This window comes from Hydra vulgaris, chromosome 03 (assembly GCF_038396675.1).
Source record: "Hydra vulgaris chromosome 03, alternate assembly HydraT2T_AEP".
Lineage (NCBI taxonomy): Eukaryota > Metazoa > Cnidaria > Hydrozoa > Anthoathecata > Hydridae > Hydra > Hydra vulgaris.
In genome coordinates, this window is record NC_088922.1 from 69,133,400 (window position 1) to 69,154,007 (window position 20,608).

General features: G+C 27.3%; 1 protein-coding gene across 6 annotated transcripts in view; it reads left to right on the forward strand.

Moving 5' to 3' along the window:
- LOC100204076 (low-density lipoprotein receptor-related protein 6) overlaps window positions 1–20,608 on the forward strand; it is a 77,275-nt gene that overhangs the window by 29,969 nt on the left and 26,698 nt on the right. For all 6 annotated transcript variants that reach the window (XM_065794094.1, XM_065794092.1, XM_065794095.1 and 3 more), the window contains exons 3-7: window positions 5,735–6,167; window positions 6,319–6,734; window positions 7,218–7,537; window positions 7,637–8,300; window positions 10,669–10,971. In XM_065794094.1, coding sequence (XP_065650166.1) covers window positions 5,735–6,167; window positions 6,319–6,734; window positions 7,218–7,537; window positions 7,637–8,300; window positions 10,669–10,971 — 2,136 coding nt within the window. The remainder of the gene's footprint in view (window positions 1–5,734; window positions 6,168–6,318; window positions 6,735–7,217; window positions 7,538–7,636; window positions 8,301–10,668; window positions 10,972–20,608) is intronic.

The following is a 20,608-nucleotide window of genomic DNA, read 5'->3' on the forward strand; positions in this document are numbered from 1 at the left end:
TTAATCCTAACATTATTATTGGCTTTTTCAAAGGATTTTTATGTCGTGCAAAATAAATTTGCTCTTAAAACACCTTCAAAAATAAATTGATTTTCTAATAGACATATTTGTTGAAAATGGCCACGACAAGAACATTCTAAATAATATTACTATAGACTATTTAAAAAACGGTTCAAAAATCACCACATGTCAACCATTAGATACCCAACCCTTTATAAAACTACCTTGAATACCAATTGTTGGTCTAAAACTTCGTAAAGAATTTCGAAAACAAAACATAAAGGTTATTTTCACATCAACTTCCAATTTGAAAAATATTTTTTGCAACAATAAAACTAAACTACCACTAAACACAAACCCTGGCGTATACCAGCTAAAATGTTCATGCGGTTCGGTATACATTGGTGAAACTAAAAAGAAGGTGATATCGAGATGTATTAAACACCAGAAAAACAGCTTAAAAGAAAAATGGTCCAGTTCGGGTGCAACTGAACATTCCAAAACATGCCATGATAAGTTTGATTGTAGGCACCCCAAAACATTATCTGTAGCCCAAGAATATCGAACTCGGAAAATCAGAGTCACTCGAAATAAGCAAAGCTAGGGTTCGACAGGAGTTAAAAAATGGTGATGCGGTTCTCAATCGGGATGACGGCGATAACGTGACAACTAAAACCTGGGGGCCATTATTTAATAAAATCTGCTGACGTCAGTTATTTGAGAAAATTTTTTGTATTACATTTTGGCTTTTTAGTGTTATCTTTTTAACGGTTTGTTTTACTATAACGATTTCTTTGTAACTATTTTATTTTATTATACCTGATGACGCTGATCACGATGGATCAGCGAAATATCGAAATAATTATATATTATTAAAGAATATATATATTTATTTTTAAAAAAGTTTATACGCAGCCGTATTTATTGAATTCTACCCATATATATATATATATATATATATATATATATATATATATATATATATATATATATATATATATGTATATATATATATATATATATATATATATATATACATATACATATATATATATATACATATATATATATATATATATATATATATATATATATATATATATATATATATGTATATGTATATATATATATATATATATATATATATATATATATATATAGTATATATATATATATATATATATATATATATATATATATATATATATATATATGTATATGTATATATATATATATATATATATATATATATATATGTATATATATATATATATATATATATATATATATATATATATATATATATATATATATATATATATATATATATATATATATATATATATATATATAATCTTAGAAAGTCATTTTCTTGTTATACGTTAAAATATGGGTAGAATTCAATCAATACGGCTGCGTATAAACTTTTTTTTAAATATATATATATTTAAAAAAAGGTAATACGCAGTCGTATTTATTGAATTATATATATATATATATATATATATATATATATATATATATATATATATATATATATATATATATATATATATATATATATATATATATATATATATATATATATATATATGTATATGTTTATTTGTTGTTTTTTTTCTTAATGTTGTTGTTATGTTGTTTTTCCGCATATCTTGTTATTACAAAATTTAATTTAATATTAAAAGATTATAAACTTCATAATACAACGCTGTTAGTTAAAAGAAAAAGAAAACTTGGTAAATAATAAAAGCCTACAGTACCACCTGGTCTTATTAAATTACCTTTACATTTCAAAATTTAATTTCATTTTAAATAAAATTAATTTCGTTGTACGAAAATAATAATATTACATATTGTAGTAAAAATAAACATAGTAAATAATGAAAGTCTACTAATATAAATAAAATGAAACGCAGACGCTCTCAGAAAACCACTTGAACTTACGAATGCTAGAGTTACCAAATGCTAGAGTTACCACTTAAATTCTAGAGTTACCAAAGTTTATTTGGAAAAGTTTGAAAAACTTGTTGCTTATTAAAACTGTCATTTTAAAAGAATATAAACCAAGAAATGATTTTATATTTAAGCATAAAACGAAGAACATTAAAAACATTTAATTGATATATATATTAGGAATATTCATTTTTAATAAAAGGGGCCTTGAGTGCGTAAAATAATTTTTAAAGTATATAAGACTTAGTTAAATGATTTGGTTGACAATAAAGCGGCTTCAATTTACTTTTGTAGGAACTTCGTCCCCAGGAAATATTATCATATTTAACATGAAGTGTATAAAAGAGTTATAAAAGAGTAATTTAGTTGAGTTGGTGCTGTTTAAAACTCCTTTTTTTAATTTTGCTGCATTTAATGTGAATTTTTTACGATAGATTTTCATTTACAATGATACCTAGAAAGTTTGCGAACATTACTTTTTATATTTAGATGGTATCAATGTAAAGAAAAGGCAAAAAATTGGATGGAAGAGTCCATTTAGTTTCATTAATATTAGGTGAAAGCTTTTAGATTTGAATAAGTCAGAGATTTTCAATAGTTTAACATTCATATTAACAAAAAAGTTTATTGATGTTATTATTAGATAGAAATTTGTATCATCAGCAGAGATTTATATCATCAGTAGAGGTTTGTATCATCAGCAAAGATTTGTATCATCAGCAGAGATTTGTATCATCAGCAAACATAAACGTTGCTAATTTCGAGACTTTATAGAGATCATTAACATAAATTAGACATAATATAGATCCTTGTTGAATTTAATGATATAAATCATTATAAATGACTTTGTTATGATTTATATCATCAGGACTTTTTGCTGTGTTTTAAACGTTTTAAGCAATTTTTAAAAAAGTTTCAAATGTATTCAAACTAAAGATTAATGGAAACATTATCGTTATTATCTTTATTATCGTTTATATCGATTTTTAGATTAATCATATTTTGAATATTTCTAGCTAAATTAGGCCCTAAAGATACAAATTATTTAAATGTTGTGCAATTTGTTAGTGTTCATATATAAATACGTTTATATAAAGTTTATAAATACGTTTATAAAAAGTTGACTATCAATGACTTGAAACGTAAACCAACATGTTGAAGTTTTAAATCTTTAATTTCAAGAGATGATTGTTCGTCTGAAATAAAGTCATTAAACATATTATAAAATACCGTATATCATTGACTGAGAAACATTGGGTGGTTATAGTGTTTAGGTGTGGGTGGTTTGGTCGGAATGTCACAGGTGACATTGTTTTAATAGAGGGGAAAATAAAAAAAGTAGTGTATTAGAACATTTATTAAAAGTCATTCTATGCCTTTCAAAAGTTGGGTTGATGGGAAGCTATTCATTTTTTTAGAAGAAAACGGCTCAAAGCTTAAATCCAAAACATATTCTTTAGTTATATAATTTATTTGACTGAGTTAGAGAATGATCAATTATTGAACAGAATGATTAGGCCTAACCAATAACTAGATCTCTCTCCTATCAGACTTTTATGGGATGAATTAAAAGTAATATCAAAAACTAATGCCTACTCTCGAATCCTTAAAACAAGGTGAGGGGGAAAACGTTTATTATTTTTTGGAAAATTTTCCCACCTCCCTAAGCTTATTAGGATCCCCCCCAGCCCCCTGTTTTTATTAATTTTTTAGTTTTTTTATTAACTTTATTAGTTTGTTAATTTTTAATTGCTATCAACAGTAAGTATAAATTTAAAATCCAAAAAAACGATTTGTAAGTAAAAATCGTCCTTAAAAATTAAATAGTAATTATTTCAGTCACCGTTAAGAACAAAAACTTTCAGTGTAAACAGGCTTTAAAGAACATTAACTTAGTAAATCTCGATTTGTAAAGAATGAGCTTTTGAGATTTCTTACTAAAGTTTAAAACTTATATCAGCTTGGTAAACCCTACTGAACTTAATATTAACCCTATTAAAATTATGATAAAACAGCTGTCAGAAAATGAGCATTTGATCGTTACCCACTCTAGAATTAAATAATTATATGCGTGTTTTTTGAAAAATGTTAGCTTGGATTTATAAATTGAAATTTTTTTTCAAAGAAATACTTTTGATATAACATAAAAAATCCATCCTCTCCTCCCCCTTCCTCTTTTAATTAACCTCTTCCTCCCTACCTTTCCCTCCATCCATCCTCCTCCTTGTTCATTAGATCTGGGCGAACTTCCCACCCCATCCCTTTTATTCCCACTTATTCCCCGCCCCCCTTGTATTTAGAACTCGAGTAAGTAAAGTAAATAACGCGATATTATTTTTGCAAAAGAAACCACAGAGCACTCCTAAAAGCATATTTTTATGCTGTTTTTTCAAATATTCTTGAAATTTTAGATAATAATGAACCTTGAAACTGTTCCATCTTCAATAAACCTTAAAATATACATGTTTTTATTTATTAATATAATGAATATTACCCTATATAATAACTAAAACCATTAACACATCAGTGTTAACAAAACACTGCAAAATATAAGCAAAACTATATTTTGCAAAGTTACTCTTTAATAATACTACTGTATTAAATTTTAAACATAGTTAGGATATGTCGATCAATTATGTCAATAAAATAGGGGAGAGAATGAGAAAATTTTTGACAATTGTTGACAAGAGAAAGGGTTGACGTCCACAACGTTACTTTTTTAAATAAAATTAATTATTAAAAAAAAAAACAAGACAGGTTGACGCAAACAATGATGACTGTTGGCACAGGGGTCCTCACAAAAATAGGGACCCCAAAAACTAAAGATAAAAATTTGGCTTGTTTTTTATATTGATGACTTGATTAAAGTAGGTACTATATTCAAGAATAAAATCCACAGAAAAAAGTTTTGTTAAAGATGAACTTTGTTTGGTTATTTCAAACTATTTTTCCTTTACAAAAGTAGCATTAAAACTCATGTACAACATATTCAAAAAAAATATTCTTGCAGTCACAGCCCAGGGTAAATCTGACCTTTGATTATCAAATAACAGAGTATTAAAATTAGATTTTATTTCCCATAGTTTAAATCTCGAGAATCAAATATGTGTTGCAACATAATCTGACTCAAAGTCAAAGACAAGAAATTAATCTGGACATTATTACTGAACAGAGTTACTGAACCAACATCACGAAACATTCTGTATGTTTAAATAATTGTTTAAAAAATAATTTAAATTATTTTTTAAACAATTATTAAAAATTTTGTATCAATTGTTAACATAATAAATTTAAATATAACATGTAGTATGTTTTCTTAATTTAAAAAATCTAAAATTCAAAAAAGAAAAAAACACAATAAAACAGATTAAAAAAAAAAAAAAAATTTTTGTTACTCTACTTGAGAGTAATGATGCAAAAGATGTGGAAAAAACTCAGTAGTGTGTAGCATAAAATTGACTTGGACAAGTTAAAGTAAAAAACTTGTAAAAGTTGTTAAGTAGAATGCCTAGAATATGTAAAGTGGTTATTGTCGCCAAGGGAGATTAAACAGGTAAATTATAAACTAGTATGATTGTATTGATTTGAATATATATTAAGATAATATATAATCTGGGTAGATTTTGTTTTCAGTTTTTCTCCCAATAGTAAGTAAAACCTTGATATCTTATATTGAAAAGAATGATCATTTGAATAATTATGGATGGTAGTGTAGTTGCTTATTCTTTAAGTAATTATTTATAAACATAACTTTAAAAGTTTTAGAAATTGTTTTTAGGTTTGTTTGGTGAAAATCCTGATAAACCATGCTTGTATGTTGCAACTGCTTCATGTATTTTGAGGATGTCAATAGATAAAGAAAATGGGTCAGTTATTGACATAGCCGAGTTTGTTACTCCAGTTTCAGCAGGTGTGCAAATACGTGCTTTAGAGCTTGATGTTGAGAATGGAGATTTGTATTGGGGAAACTTGTTCAATAATGCAATTTTTAAACTATCTTTTAATGGAAATGTCGAAAAAAAATTATTTAGTTATGCAATTGGTTACATTACTGGTTTAGCTGTAGATTCAACTTCACACATGCTTTATTGGGTTGATAATTTAATGAAACTGATTGAGGCATCAACAACTGAAGGTCTATATCGTAAAGTTTTGTTCAAGTTAAATAGAGATTCCGAAGCAAGAGCAATAGCTCTTCATCCTGCATATGGGTCAGTTTATATATAAAAAAAGTTGAATTTGAAAAGTTACCCTAATTAACATAATAAACTTTTAATTGTTAATGTATAAAATTAAAATAGTAACAATTTTTTTTGTATGTTATATAAAATTTAAAAGTCGTTTAAAATTCTTAAATCATAGGTATTTATTTTGGACTGATTGGGGCGTTACAGCAAAAATTGAAAGAGCAAGCTGTTCTGGAACAAATCGTGTTACATTAGTTTCAAATGATATTGTTTGGCCTAATGATATTACCATTGATTACAATACAAATGTTCTTTATTGGGTTGATGCATATCTTGATGTCTTATCAGCTATTGATATAAATGGTGGAAATAGAAAAAAAATATTACAATTAAAATATAAACTTTTTCCACACCCTTTCAGCTTAGTATATTTTAACAACAAAATATATGTTTCTGATTGGACAGATGATTCAATTTATTTGATTTCTTCTAATGGATTGTCACGAAAGATTTTTCAATTGCCTGACACTTTAAAAAATTATTCTAATAGTAATATTGGACAGATGAAGGTTTATGCAAAAAGAGCAGCAGGTTATTTTTATATTTTCTTTGAACCATATTACATATCTGCAATAATTTTTATATTAGGGGTCATCCATAAACTACATCATGCAATAATAAGGGAGAGGGGTTAGGGATTTATATTATGATTTTTACAGGGGGGAAAGGATTGTTTTATTTTTTTTTTAATTTCAAATCTTGAAAAACCTCTCTTTACATTAAAAAAGTTCCTTACCAAACATAAATCTTCTGTTGATGTATGTACACTCCATTGTGGTTATTCTGGTTTAACTTAAAATGGTATTGACTTTTTTAAATTGACTTAAATTCTATTGGAATTGACTGTTTAAATAGAACTAAAATATAAATATTATTATATTTAAAACCAGAAAAAAAAAGAGGGTTGGGGGAGTATAAATTTGTTCCATAATTCTAGGGGGAGGGTCAGAGTTAGGAAATTGTTATAATTTTATATTTTAATCATTATTTTGTTTAAAGTTGTTCATTTACTAGTATATTCACCGTGTTCATCAATTACTAACTGTTCACATTTGTGCTTCACTACATCTACAATTACTTTTTCTTGTGGGTGTCCTGTTGGATTGATTTTGTCATCAGATAATTATACCTGTGTTAATGTTCAGAAACATTTTGAGATCTTCTTTACTGACAGTGGAATGAACTCAATATATCAATTAGTCAAGTATGTTGATCAAGATGGTTTTACAATAAAACCCTTAGTAATTCCAGGCATGGAAGGAATGATACAGTATCCAGTAGCAATTAATTATGATCAAGATTACTTGTACTGGACAGACACCAAATCTTACAAAGTGTGAATTTTTAACTTTTATATTTTTCTTTTACTTGCACATATTTTATTAGTGCATTCGTTTTATTTATTTAATGTATTACATTCGTAATTAATTTAGACATATCGAATGAGCATGAATGGTAGTGACTTGGAGATTGTAATTAATCATGTTAATCATTCTTCAATTGGTCTTGCTGTTGATCATATAAGTAAGTTGATGTTTTTCTTTGACCATTCTGATGATGGACACCTAAATTTAGTTGTGTCAGATTTGAAAGGCAAAAATGTCAAAACTCTTGTTTCTAATATAATTAATCCACAAGATGTTGTTTATTATGATGGGTATATTTTTTACTCGGATCTTGGATCTCATCTTATTGGGCGTATAAATTCTGATGGAACAGAGCTTATAACATTAATGAATCCATCCAATTATCCTTTGTCTCCAACAGGATTAGCAGTAGATATTGTTGAAAGACGTTTGTATTGGTGTGATCAGTATAGTAATCTTATTGAGTCAAGTGATTTAAACTTCTCACAACGAAGAAAGATCATTCAAAAGACAATTTTTTTTCAAAATCGGTTTTGGTTAGCAAATAATCTTGGTGAAGTGCTAGATCCTTTTGATTTAATTGTGCATCATGAACGTATTTATTGGACAGATTTGCAAAAGCAAGCAATTTTTGTTGCTGATAAGAGAAGTGGTAGCAATATTGAGTATGTGACAGGAGGTTTGAGTCAACCAATGAGAATGCTTATTACAGGAGATATACCCCATGAAGGTAGATTTTACTTTTAAGTATTTTTTTGGTTTTATACTTATTTTTAAAATTATTAAATTTAAACGAAAATTTATTTAAGGTTTTATAAAATCTTCCTCATAGTTTGTGCTTGTGTATATATATATATATATATATATATATATATATATATATATATATATATATGTATATATATATATATATATATATATATATATATATATATATATATATATATATATATTTGTATACTCTTGCATGGTTTTTAAGTTTTTATCATAAAATGTCAGTTTTAGATTATTTTTTTTTATTATTATTTTAAAGACCGGAATAAATTTAAAAACTTTTATTAAAAAGTTTTTTTTTTTAACTATTTGAAGGACTGCCTGCTCTAACCAAAGCCTCAGTCGATATAGCGGCACTCCATTGCGAGTCAGACTATAAAATAGTCGATATAGCAGCACTCTCTTGTAGCAGCAGGCTTTAAAATATTCGATGTAGCAACACTCCAAACATGTTTTACAGTAAAAAAATAAAAATAAAAACATTCAAAATGTTTTTAAAAGCATTGCATTCTTTTAATTTGCGTTTTTGTGGTTTTTTAATCTTAATTAGTTCCTGCAATTAAATTAATGCTTTTTGTTTTAATTTAACCTTAATTTTGTCAGTTTAAATACCACAAACAAGCAAAGAACTGTTTTTTTTTACCACAAACTGTATATCTAAGCCCTTTACTATATATATATATATATATATATATATATATATATATATATATATATATATATATATATATATATATATATATATATATATATATATATATATATAAGCATTCATTTCAATGTCTTTAATATTTTGATTTTATTTGGATGAAGTGTTGTTTTCCAGCAATTTTTTCATTATTATTTGGCAAGAGCTTATAGTCTTTTCCATTTTGGCAGTGCTCTCATCTTTTTGCATTCACTTGCAAAGAATTAGTTGCTTTTTTTAACACTTGCTAATATATTATAAGGGTTTTTTTAAAAGCAATGAATCTTTTTTGTTCAAATACCTCAATGAAAAATCATAAGTGATAACACTTTTGTGTATTTTAATGGTGTAGTGGTAATAACACTTTTGTGTATTTAAATCTCTCAAAAATAGTCATTAAAAACCTCTAAATACATTCTTACATCACTTAAAACCTAAGTTCCGATACTTTCAGTTCAGATTAGTTCTCCACACAGAGTAACTAGTAAAGAAAATTACTGAAGATTTTTTTTAATGTTTGACATTTTTGAATAAACTTGATAATTTCATATGACCAGTACAAGAATTTCATTTTCAAAGCATATTAAAAAACATTAAAAAACATTAAAAAAAAAAAAAACAACAACAACAGCAAAGAACTATAGAGCTTTAATATTTTTGAAAAAGCTATTTAAAATTTCAAGTTTTATACTTTCAATTAATAACTTTTGAAAAAATAATATAAAATTTTACCTACTCAAACTATTTATTCTAAAAATGAAAGAACATTTTAATACACAATTTTTTTATAGTTGCATTTTTAACTTTATATGTAAAATACAACTTAATCAAACTAAAAACAGTAGATATGTTCTTGTTTATTAACTTAAATAAAATCTCTTTTTATTAACAGTTTAAAAATTTGTTCATTTAAATTTGAATTGCATAACACTAAAATAATTTTTCAAGTTTTAAATACAAAAGCCCTTTCTTATATTTACTTTTGGAACTTTTTCAGATTTTCAAAATTTTATTTGAAGTTTTTGATATAGTATTTCAGTGCCAGTTTTAAACTTTTCAAATTTGAAAAAAAAAATTTACTATAAGCAGAGTAATATGAATGAACATTTTATAAATGTAAAATAGAAACATGAAACAAAATATTTATGAAATAATCTATCATTAAGTTAAAAAAGTTTGGTCAAATGAAACGTTTATTTTACCAGTTTTACTTGAAAACCTTACAATGCTTGAATAAATAAATATCAAAAAAACAATTGTTGCTAACAATTGGTTTTTTGTTGATATATGATGATACAAAACATTACAGTGTAGCTTACAAAACTATTGCTAGGGCGTTGCTAGGTCATATTAAATTATAACAATCATTTTATTTTTTATGTAAAAAATCTGCTATATTTATATATATATATATATATATATATATATATATATATATATATATATATATATATATATATATGTATATATATATATATATATATATATATATATATATATATATATATATATATACATATATATATATATATATATACATATATATATATATATATATATATATATATATATATATATATATATATATATATATATATATATATATATATATATATATATATATATATATATTTAGAGTTCCGGAAAGTTTATTTATTTTCATTTACAACAAATCCAATCAACCCACAATATTCAAAATGTTTCAGACAATCTTCGTGTAATTCTGAACAACAATTGCCTGTTCCTGATTTATGTCCTCCTGGTTATCAAGAAACAAATTATGGTTATTCTTGCAGTAATTGTTCAGATGCGTTTGGTGCAAATTTTAAATGCCTTTGTTCTGACTGGATGACATGTGCTCAACGTGGTTATGCAAATATATTTGGCTGCCATCCAGAAAGACCGTTTATTGAGTTTAAAGTTCGCGAATGTACACAAGGTTAAATCTATTTATTGTTATTTTTTGTTACATATTATTTGTGGTATTCTTGACAAGGATGATATTTGCAATCTAAAAATAAGCAAAGTAAAAAAATGGATCAGGGTAACAACATTAGTTTTTATAATGTCTAATAATATCTGCCCAACAACATTTGTAAATATAATTATGATTACAAAAATGATATTAGACTCTACAGATGTTGTTGTACAGATGTTATAATCTTTTACCAAAAAAATTTGTATTTAAAATTTTGTTATAGGCTTTTTTTTTAACTAAGTTACAAGATAAGTTAACATAAATTTATGATAATATAAGGATAATTCAGGGATTATCCTTTTACAGATATTTCCAGAATTCTGGATATTTTTTTCAACTTTTAGTTTTTCCGGATATCCGAACCATTTTCTATACACACAAGTTTAGGTATAAATTTTTGAAATATATTTGTTTTTTAAGTTTTTTAACTCATCACTCTTCAAAAAATAAAGAAATGTTTGATAAAAAAGTTAAAAACAACTTAGGTAAAAGCAAAAATAAGGGAAAATATATATTAGATTTTTTACGGATACTTTACCCAAACAATTTTTCGGATTTTAAAAATAAGACCTGGATGATCTATAATAATTTGACAACTTTTTTTAAATATTTTAGGAATTACAGCACACAATTATTTCCACCAAGTTGATACTGCACAAAGCAAAAAAAAAAAAAGAAAATTAAGTTACCTGAAATTATTGTTATTAATGTTGTTAAATCTATTCAGAAATCTTTATATAAGTTATTTTTCTCAGTTTGAGTACTATATATTCTCTGTTTGTTGAGGCTTGTGTTTTGGAGTTATAGAGTTGAGAGAGGGTTGTAACCACAATTAAAGTAGTCTCATTGACTGTAGTGGCTTTCTCAGCCTTGGGGAGGTGAATTAATATTAGTTTTCATAGGCTATGCAGTTATTAATGATATCCATCTGTTTATATAAAAACTTTTCATTGTGTGATTCATGATTTCATCTCTGTTAGCAAAATAAACAACAGTATCATCACAGGGTGTTGGCCAGCCTGATCGCATCGTATATAATGCGCAATTCCCAATTGGTTTAAAGTTCCCAAAGGTTCAAAAGATCATAGTAAAAAAATAATAATAACTAAATTGCATAAATTTTTTTATTTGTTTTTTATTTACAAATGCAAAATTAATTTTTTTTTTCTAATTTACAAATTCAAAATTTACATAATTTTTTTATTTTTAAATAAATAAAAAATCAATTTTTGTAATTAAATATTTTATTAAATTATTTAAATACAGAAAATACTAAATATCTAAATGTACGATTAAGTTTACTTCAATTTCAGCTTACTTTAATTTCAAGTCTCAAATGTCTTTTTTACTTATTTAAATCAATTCTTTGTTGTTTCAGCTACTAAAAAAACCCACAAGATGGCTGCAGAAACCCAAAAAAAATTTTGCTAAAATTTTAATACTATTGAAGGGATTCCAAACCTACGAGACATGTTATGTTTAAATTAAAATGATAATTTTAATTTGAGCACAACTCAAAGTGAGTGATAAAAAATAATGTTTGGGCCAAATTTTTTTAAAACAAAAGAATAAATGCATAGCATGAAAAACTATTTTTTTTTTTTTTTGTATTGGAAGCTTGTCTTCTCTAAGGAATGAAACACACTCAAATAAGTCTATAAATTGCGGCATATGATATATGCTGCAATTTATAGACTTATTTGAGTGTGTTTCATTCCTTAGAGTTTTAGTACGTGACATCATTGAATTTTTTGTTTGTTTTTATAATCGATCTTTCAATTTGTTATTTGCAATTTAATTTATTCCTGCTATGAATATAACCCACCAAAAAAATTTTTAAGGTATTTATGTATCTAAAAAATGTTAACTTTTTCTACTGTTGAAATTCTATTGTGGAACCTTTTTTGCTTAACTTTAACTTAATTTGCTTATATTAACTGAGTTTGGGAACCACCATGTGTTGCTTTAAACTTTTTTTTAAGTTTTAGAGTGCAATAACCTTTTTTTTTTCTTTGCTTATTTTTGCTTTTTTATTTGTCACACTAAAATTCTCAATATTGGGAAAATGCTGTATAAAATTTTTTCCTGGCTAACACCCTGCATCAGCATTTTTTATGACTTGGCAATTTCTTATTTGATCATTATAGAAAATAATATATCTAATGATGGATCTTTGGGAGGCACCACTATAAATTTATTCAGAAGATTGATGTTTTGATGATTTCTACGGTTTAAGTCCTGTTAAATAAATACTCCCTAAACCAGTCAAACGAATTTCCACTTATTTAAATTTATTCATTAATAAGTCATGAGTCAAAAATTTTTTACAGGTTCCTGAATGTTAACTATGTTTCGGTTGTTTATTTTTTTTTTCTGATATTTTTTCATAAAGGAATAGCTACCGATTTTGTTGGACAATATTTACTAAAATCAAATGTGGAGTCACTGAGAAACATGTTTCTCTCTGAGAAATCAAAGATTTTTGCTATTGGTTATGAATTGCTATTGATTATGTATTGCTATTGGTTGTTGCTTTTTTATGTATTTTTTTAGAGTAAAGGAAAAATTGTAACAAAGTATTTTTTTATAAATTCACTGTTGTTAGATTTTAACAAATTGATGATTATTGCATATAATAGGAACAGTACTGGATTTAATAGGTTAATAATAAAACAAAGCAGCTTCAATATATACATTGCACATTAATAGTTCAGAGAGTAGCATGTGTTGTTTAGTTTTTGGGTTTTACCAAAAACTTTTTTTGGAAAAATTTTTTGGTATCTAATAGAGAAAATTAGAAAATTTTATATTATAAATTTTTTATAAATTTGTAGTATAAGAATATATTTCAAATTTCCATATAAAGTTTTTAAGTGGTATGGCAACACGTTATAGTGATAAAATTTTTAAAGCACTAAAGGAAATTTACTCTTTATTGATATGTAAAGCTCTTTATGGGTAAAGTTTGAGATTTAATCCTCTTGATGGAAAAATGGATTTGATGTATGTATATATTTACATATAATTTAGTATGTAAAAGTTACAGCATTAAAGTCTTTAACTTTTTTCAACATTTAATTCTATGGAGCGTGGCGGCCATAACGCTTACTTTTTATCAATTCTGAATTTTACTTCTGATCTTTCTTGGAAGCCATATATCAAAGCGATTGCAAAATTACCATCTGCAATGGTTACATTTCTTTATCGTGCTTGCCACTCTCTTATTCTGGATTCTATTCTTTCTTTCTATGAATCTCAAATCCATTCTTGTATGGAGTGATGTTGCTATATCTATATTCATCTTGCTTTCCTGATTCATATAATTTGCAGTCCTTTAAGTCCTCTGTCAATTGTTATCTTGCTCTACAATCATCTTTTCTTTTCCAGTAACTTCCAACTCTAATTAGTGGTTGCTTGCAGCCTTGATGAAAGCGAAGATGTTTAAAAAAAAAGTTCTTAATAGCAGTGTCCATTACAGTATTTATAGAAAAGAGAAGCAACATTACATGGATGTGATAATGGTTGGAATTTGTGTTATACAGTGGTAATTTTGTGTAAAAACGCGTAATACGCAAATTTAAGGCATTTATCACTTTTTACCGTATTTATCACTTTTACCATTTTTATCATTATTTACCGCTTTTTATCGCAATATACTGCTTTTTTTGCTGGTTACCGAAAAACTAAACAATGATTTTTTAAATTGCTTTTTGTATTTCTATTAGTAAGTTTACATTTACAGTTTAAACAAATAAGTTATTAATAAAAAATTAATCATCAGATATTTCATCATCTGTCTCTAAAATATTTGCAAGTCAGATGCTCTGTACTTTTTTTTCTCATTTCCCTTCCAATTCAACAATTTTCGAGCTTATTTGCTTCTACTTTGTTTTTCGCTGGAGTGTCATTGGAATAAACAAAGAGACACTTTGAGTTTGGTCTTCACCTTGGGTCCCTTTATACCCATCTTGTTGACCTAGAGTCCTTTGACTCTCTTGAGTATCTAACTGTAGCTGTTGTTGCTCTTTAGGTTCAGGACCAGTTTGAGAATCTGATAGAGTTGGAGAAGCCTTTTCAGATGCATCTCTTTTTTTAGTTTTAGTTTGATGTGGTTTTCCTTGTTGGTGAGTCTTCTTAGTTGGTGGAGTGGCATGTGGTAATTCATATGGCTCTTCTTTGCAAGTTTTTTCCCAATCGCTGAGGTTAGAAAGAACCCTTGTGTAATTTTGACTCATAAAAACTAATATGCTAGTGTTTTCTGGTTTTACTTTATGCCTAAAATCAATAACCGTCCTACCTCCTACTGAAATTCTTTTTGATGAAGCAGAAGTCACAGATTTAGCCAAGTAACTTCTAGCCAGACCAGCTAGCAAAGGAAATCATTTTTATTTTGCTTCCACCATTCCAAAGCATCCACATCCCTTTTAGGTAAGGCCGTAGTCTGATACTTTTCAAATTCAAGCATCAAGGGTGTCTTGAGCTTTGATTGGCATGACTGTGAAGTCCCAGGGCGTTGTGCCTCCTGTTTTTCAAACCTGCCTCCTGTTTTTCAAAAAACTCAAACTCAATCCATAGTTTCGTCAAGATCTGATATTTCTAGCAAAGTATGATCATCAACCAATGGCTCATAGAACTGGATTGTGGTTGGGTGATTGTCAACCAATTCCTTGATGGCGGCTTCCCTACCTTCCTCACTGTTTGCAATATTTTTGAGTGTATATCCTCTATAATATGGGTGCAGAAGTGAACCCATATTATAGTATTTGACACCAACGCCACTATTAGGTCAACCTTTCTCAAATTCTTCCATGAAGTTATGTAGGCATTCTGCAACTTAATGGTCACACTTTTTAACGTCATTTACGGTTCTTTTGCAATCTGGTAAAAAGATAGCAGATTGCAGGATCTGAAAGAAAATAGTGGAATTACATATGTTTAAAAGGATGCAAATTACATTTTTAAGTAGTTTATAAAAAGTAAATACATGAACCACAAGACACATTAGTGTGTTTTGAGTAATTCAAAAAAAAAATTTCATCAAAATATGTCGCATTTTACCCAGAAACTCCAGGTTTTCGTGTATTTTACCGCATTTAGCCAAAGTTACTGGAGTTTAAAATCACTGATCTCAAAATGTAACTGGATAGCGTATATGAAAAAATTTTTGGAGCCAGTATTGGCCTCCCAAGATGGCAGCAAATATAAGGAACGGCTATATGAAAATTAAGAAACTGATGATAATCAAGTTTTATATCTTAAGCTCAAATATTGATAAGTTTCAAATAAAAATCTATTTTTTTGTTTAGCATAAGATTTTTTTCATAAAAATAACGGAGTATCACATATTTACATAAGTTTCAAATATAAATTTTTTATTATTTAACAAAACATATTCTTACAATAACTTGTTGTATATTAACTTTCTGTTTTTTGTTTTTTAGAATAAATATAATAAAATAAAAACAAATTCTCAGTAAAACTAAGTACGAGTTTTAATTTTAGTTTATTTAATAGTAGTGAAGAAAAAGTATTTGTAGGCTTGTGCAGGGCTTGTGATGAAGCGAGCGCGATCGCGCTTCACTCGTAAAACGCGCCCTTAGTATTTTCAAACTTTCTATGCGCGATAAACAACGCTCGTTCAGCTTATAACGAGCGTATAAAATAACACTCGTCCAATAGTTCAGGATTATTTTTTATTTTTATAAAATATTTAAAAAAGATCTTTTATTAAAGATATTCTATTATCAAAGCACTAATATAAAATATAAAAAGCACTACGTCGTTCTATTTTTGCACTAACGTAATGAATGAGCAGTTTGAAGTCGTTAATAGTCACTAATTTCAATGATGGAATGTTCACGTGGAAACGCAATTTAAATACAAAAATGCGCAAATAAAATAAGAATAGAAAATTAGAAAACCATTATAAGAAAATTGAAACTGCAAAGTACTTTTAATCTTGTGAAAATATCCAATAAGATTTATTTGATTTATTGTTTGTAATATTCCACACATCGTTTATAATAAAAATAAATATTAATAATTGAGTAATTTTTAAAATTAGTTTTAGTTCATAGTATAGGTTTTTTATTAACTATTATTTATTTTAACTCAAATTTGAAACGATTCCGTTGTTTAGAATGTTCGCGATCAAGGACATTCGAAAAGGAAACAAAGTAATGATGTCAACATTTATTAAATGGAAAGTTATTATTCTTATTTATTATTATTTCAAATTATTCTTGTGTTATTTTTTTAAGATAAAAAAAACGTAATTTAAAAAAGAAATTTTAGAAAAAAATTAAATAATTAATTTGAATAAAAAATATCAAGAAATATAAAAACCATTAACCATTAAGTTTACAGCGTAACATTTTAAAATACATATATCAAAACAACGAAGCAAAACTAAGTCACTAAATTATACTTTAATACTAAATCAATAAGAAGTTGCGTTTTTGTTTGATATTATTTTTGTATAACATAAATAGTTAAAAATAAAATCGCAATCTGACAATATACAAGATGTTTGGAAGTATAAAAATCTACTTCATTGAAGTTGTTTCATGAGTGTGATACTAATTCAAACATTTTTTGACGAAAGAATTATGTAACAAATAAAAAAAGAATATAAAAAATAAAAAGCTTTTTATGAGCATTGCCTTCAACAATTTTCATGATTGCGCTCGCCGACATTATCTCGAGCGCACATAGTCACGCTCGATGAAAACTTATTCTAATTTTAGGAGTGCGATATAACACGCTTGACGATTTTCTTAATCACAAGCCCTGCTTGTGCAGAAATCTCAAATTTAAAATAATTAGCATTTGTTATATAATTTATGTACCTTTTAGCTCTTAACTACCCTATGCTTGTGCTAGAAGGTTAGTAAGACAACTGCATGTTGTGTTATTGAAAATATAAAATTTGTCAAAATTGTAGGTAGACACCACTGCCGCTTATCATGCAGTTATGTTATCAACCTTCTAGCATACTGCATTGGGTAACTAAGAACTAAAAGGTACATAAATATTACATAAATATTAATTTATTTGTAAATTGCTCTTAAAAAGTATATCGAATATTTTGAACTTTAATATTTAAATTAATAGTTTCTTTAATTGTCTAATTTTTTTTAAAATAATATTTCTTTAAACTTTTTAAAAATTTATTTCATTGTCTTGTTTTTCTTTCAAAACTCTGTTTATTTATTTTCTTTCATATTACTGTAAAGTCTTAAAAGATGTACATCGTTCACCGCTAAAAGCTTTGATCGCCACCATCTTGGGAGGCCAATTTTTGCTTAATTTTTTTTCCAAAAACACAATAGAATATGCTATCCATTTATATTTTGAGATTAGTGGTTTAAAATATACTAAATTATAGTAAGATTAAAACACTTACTTTAAGTGAGCTTTAACTCCTCTGGTGCTACCTTGAGACATTTTAATCACTTTTTTGCACTAATTGCACTCAGCAAATCCTTATTTTCTCAGAGGTTTTATCCTCTTCTCTGTCAAGCTTATTAAAATAATTCCAAAGAGAGTTTTTTCAAGATGGTTTGATTTGGTAGTGGTTTTGGTATACTAATCAGATCACTGAAAATAGAACTTTGAGACTGTTAGTCTTTCTTGACTTTTGTCAAGCTTGTATCGGGGGCTAGTTTAATATTAGGATGTAATTAACTATTTAACAACTATCTGTAATAACAAACCATAAAAATGCGTAATATGCATTTTACGGCATTTTATAAAAATTTGATTACTGCCAGTGCGGTAACGCCGATGCTTAATTGGAGGTTGGCTGCAAGAGCAGGTCCAACTATGTTTACAATGCATTTTTACACCTAGTCTAAAAGAGAAAGAACATCATTGGAAGATCCGCCCCAGATATGGCAGCAGTATTCCATACAAGGCCGGATTTAAGATTTATAGAGATGGAGGTTAGAATCCAAAGTAAAAAAGTGTTGAGGTCGGTAAAGAGATGCAACCTTTGCAGATGCTAATTTTGCAACAGATTTGATATATGGATTCCAAGAAAGATCGGAAGTAAGAGTCAATCCTAGAAGATGAAGAGTAGATGACTCATTGAGTACATTACTGTTCATAAATATAGGAAGATCTAAATTATTGCAATAACGATTGGCTGAAAAAAATTGAGTTTTATCTGAATTGTAGTTCACCAATCATTGTGAGCTCCATGCTGTAGCAGAAGTGAGATCCTTTTCAAGCTCAAATGCCCCCTCCAAGCAATCAGAGAGTATTGGTTTCTTATCACGACAAAAATAAATCGTGGTATCATCAGCAAACAATGCCATCTTAGATGTGAGAATATCTGGAAGATCGATTATGTAAATTAAAAAGAGTATAGGGCCAAGGATAGAACCTTGAGGAACCCCTGAAGTTACAGAATAAGAAAAAGAGTGCTATCCTTTGAGGAAAACTTTTATATTACGATTGGAAAGGAAGGATTCCATAATCCTGAAGATGTTACCAGATACACCATAAGAAGAAATCTTATGGAGAAGACCATCATGCCAAATTTTATCAAAAGCTTCAGAAGTATCAAGAGCGATGGCCTTAACCTCTCCACCTTTACCTAATGCACGATAAAACCTATCGGGTATTACTGTTAGCAATTTAGCTGTAGAATGAGAAGATCGAAATCCATATTGATGATCAGAAAGTAAGTTGCTAGATTAAGTGTTTGTTAATATTCAAAAACCTTACTTATGATAGGAAGAAGACTAATGGGAGGGAAGTTAGACAAATCAGATGGCTCTCCAGAATTTTCGAAACTAGGGATAACATATGCCGCTTTCCAGTAGGCTGGAAAACAAGACTCAGATAAGCACTTGTTGAATAGTTTTGAAAGTATAGGCTACAGCTCCAGAGAACACTTCTGCAAGGCTATAACTGGTATGTTGTCCGGGCCACAAGCTGTAGAAGAGTAAGCAGGAATCACTCCAGATACAGAAGCTGGAGTGATATGAATGTCAAGCAATGGATCAACCTGTTTTTTGTCTAAATCAAGTAGAGCGCAATTAGTGGAATCAGATAATATAGATGAAAAGTTCTTAGTAAACAATTCAGCTTTGTTTTTAAGTGAGGTGACAAAGTCTGAATTATACAAGAGAGGTGGATTTACAGATTTGCTCTTATTGTTGATACTATTAAAGATTCTTTAGAAGTCATGAGAGCCTAATTTTTGTGATGAGACACGAGATTTCATGACCTGAGAATAGTAGGCTTTGGCGTTAGACAAAACCTTTTTACAATGGTTTCTAGCTGTAATAAACAGACATCTGTTTTCAGGAGAATTTTGCTGATAGATATGGAAGTAACAGTTTTGATTGGAAATTGCAGCAGCGCAATGTGAGGAAAAGCATGGAGAAGAGTGAGGCTTGACCTAAAATTGTTTTTGAGGGAATATAAGATTCCATGCCAGCCTAAATCCACAAAGTTATGTAAGAAGCACATTTGTCAGCAGGAAGACGAAAGATTTCTACCCAAGAGCCATTACAAAGAAAAGTTCTACAAAATCTCATAAGTTTCAAGAAAATTCTTGGCTTCAGAAAGTGATAATACTACTGCCTCT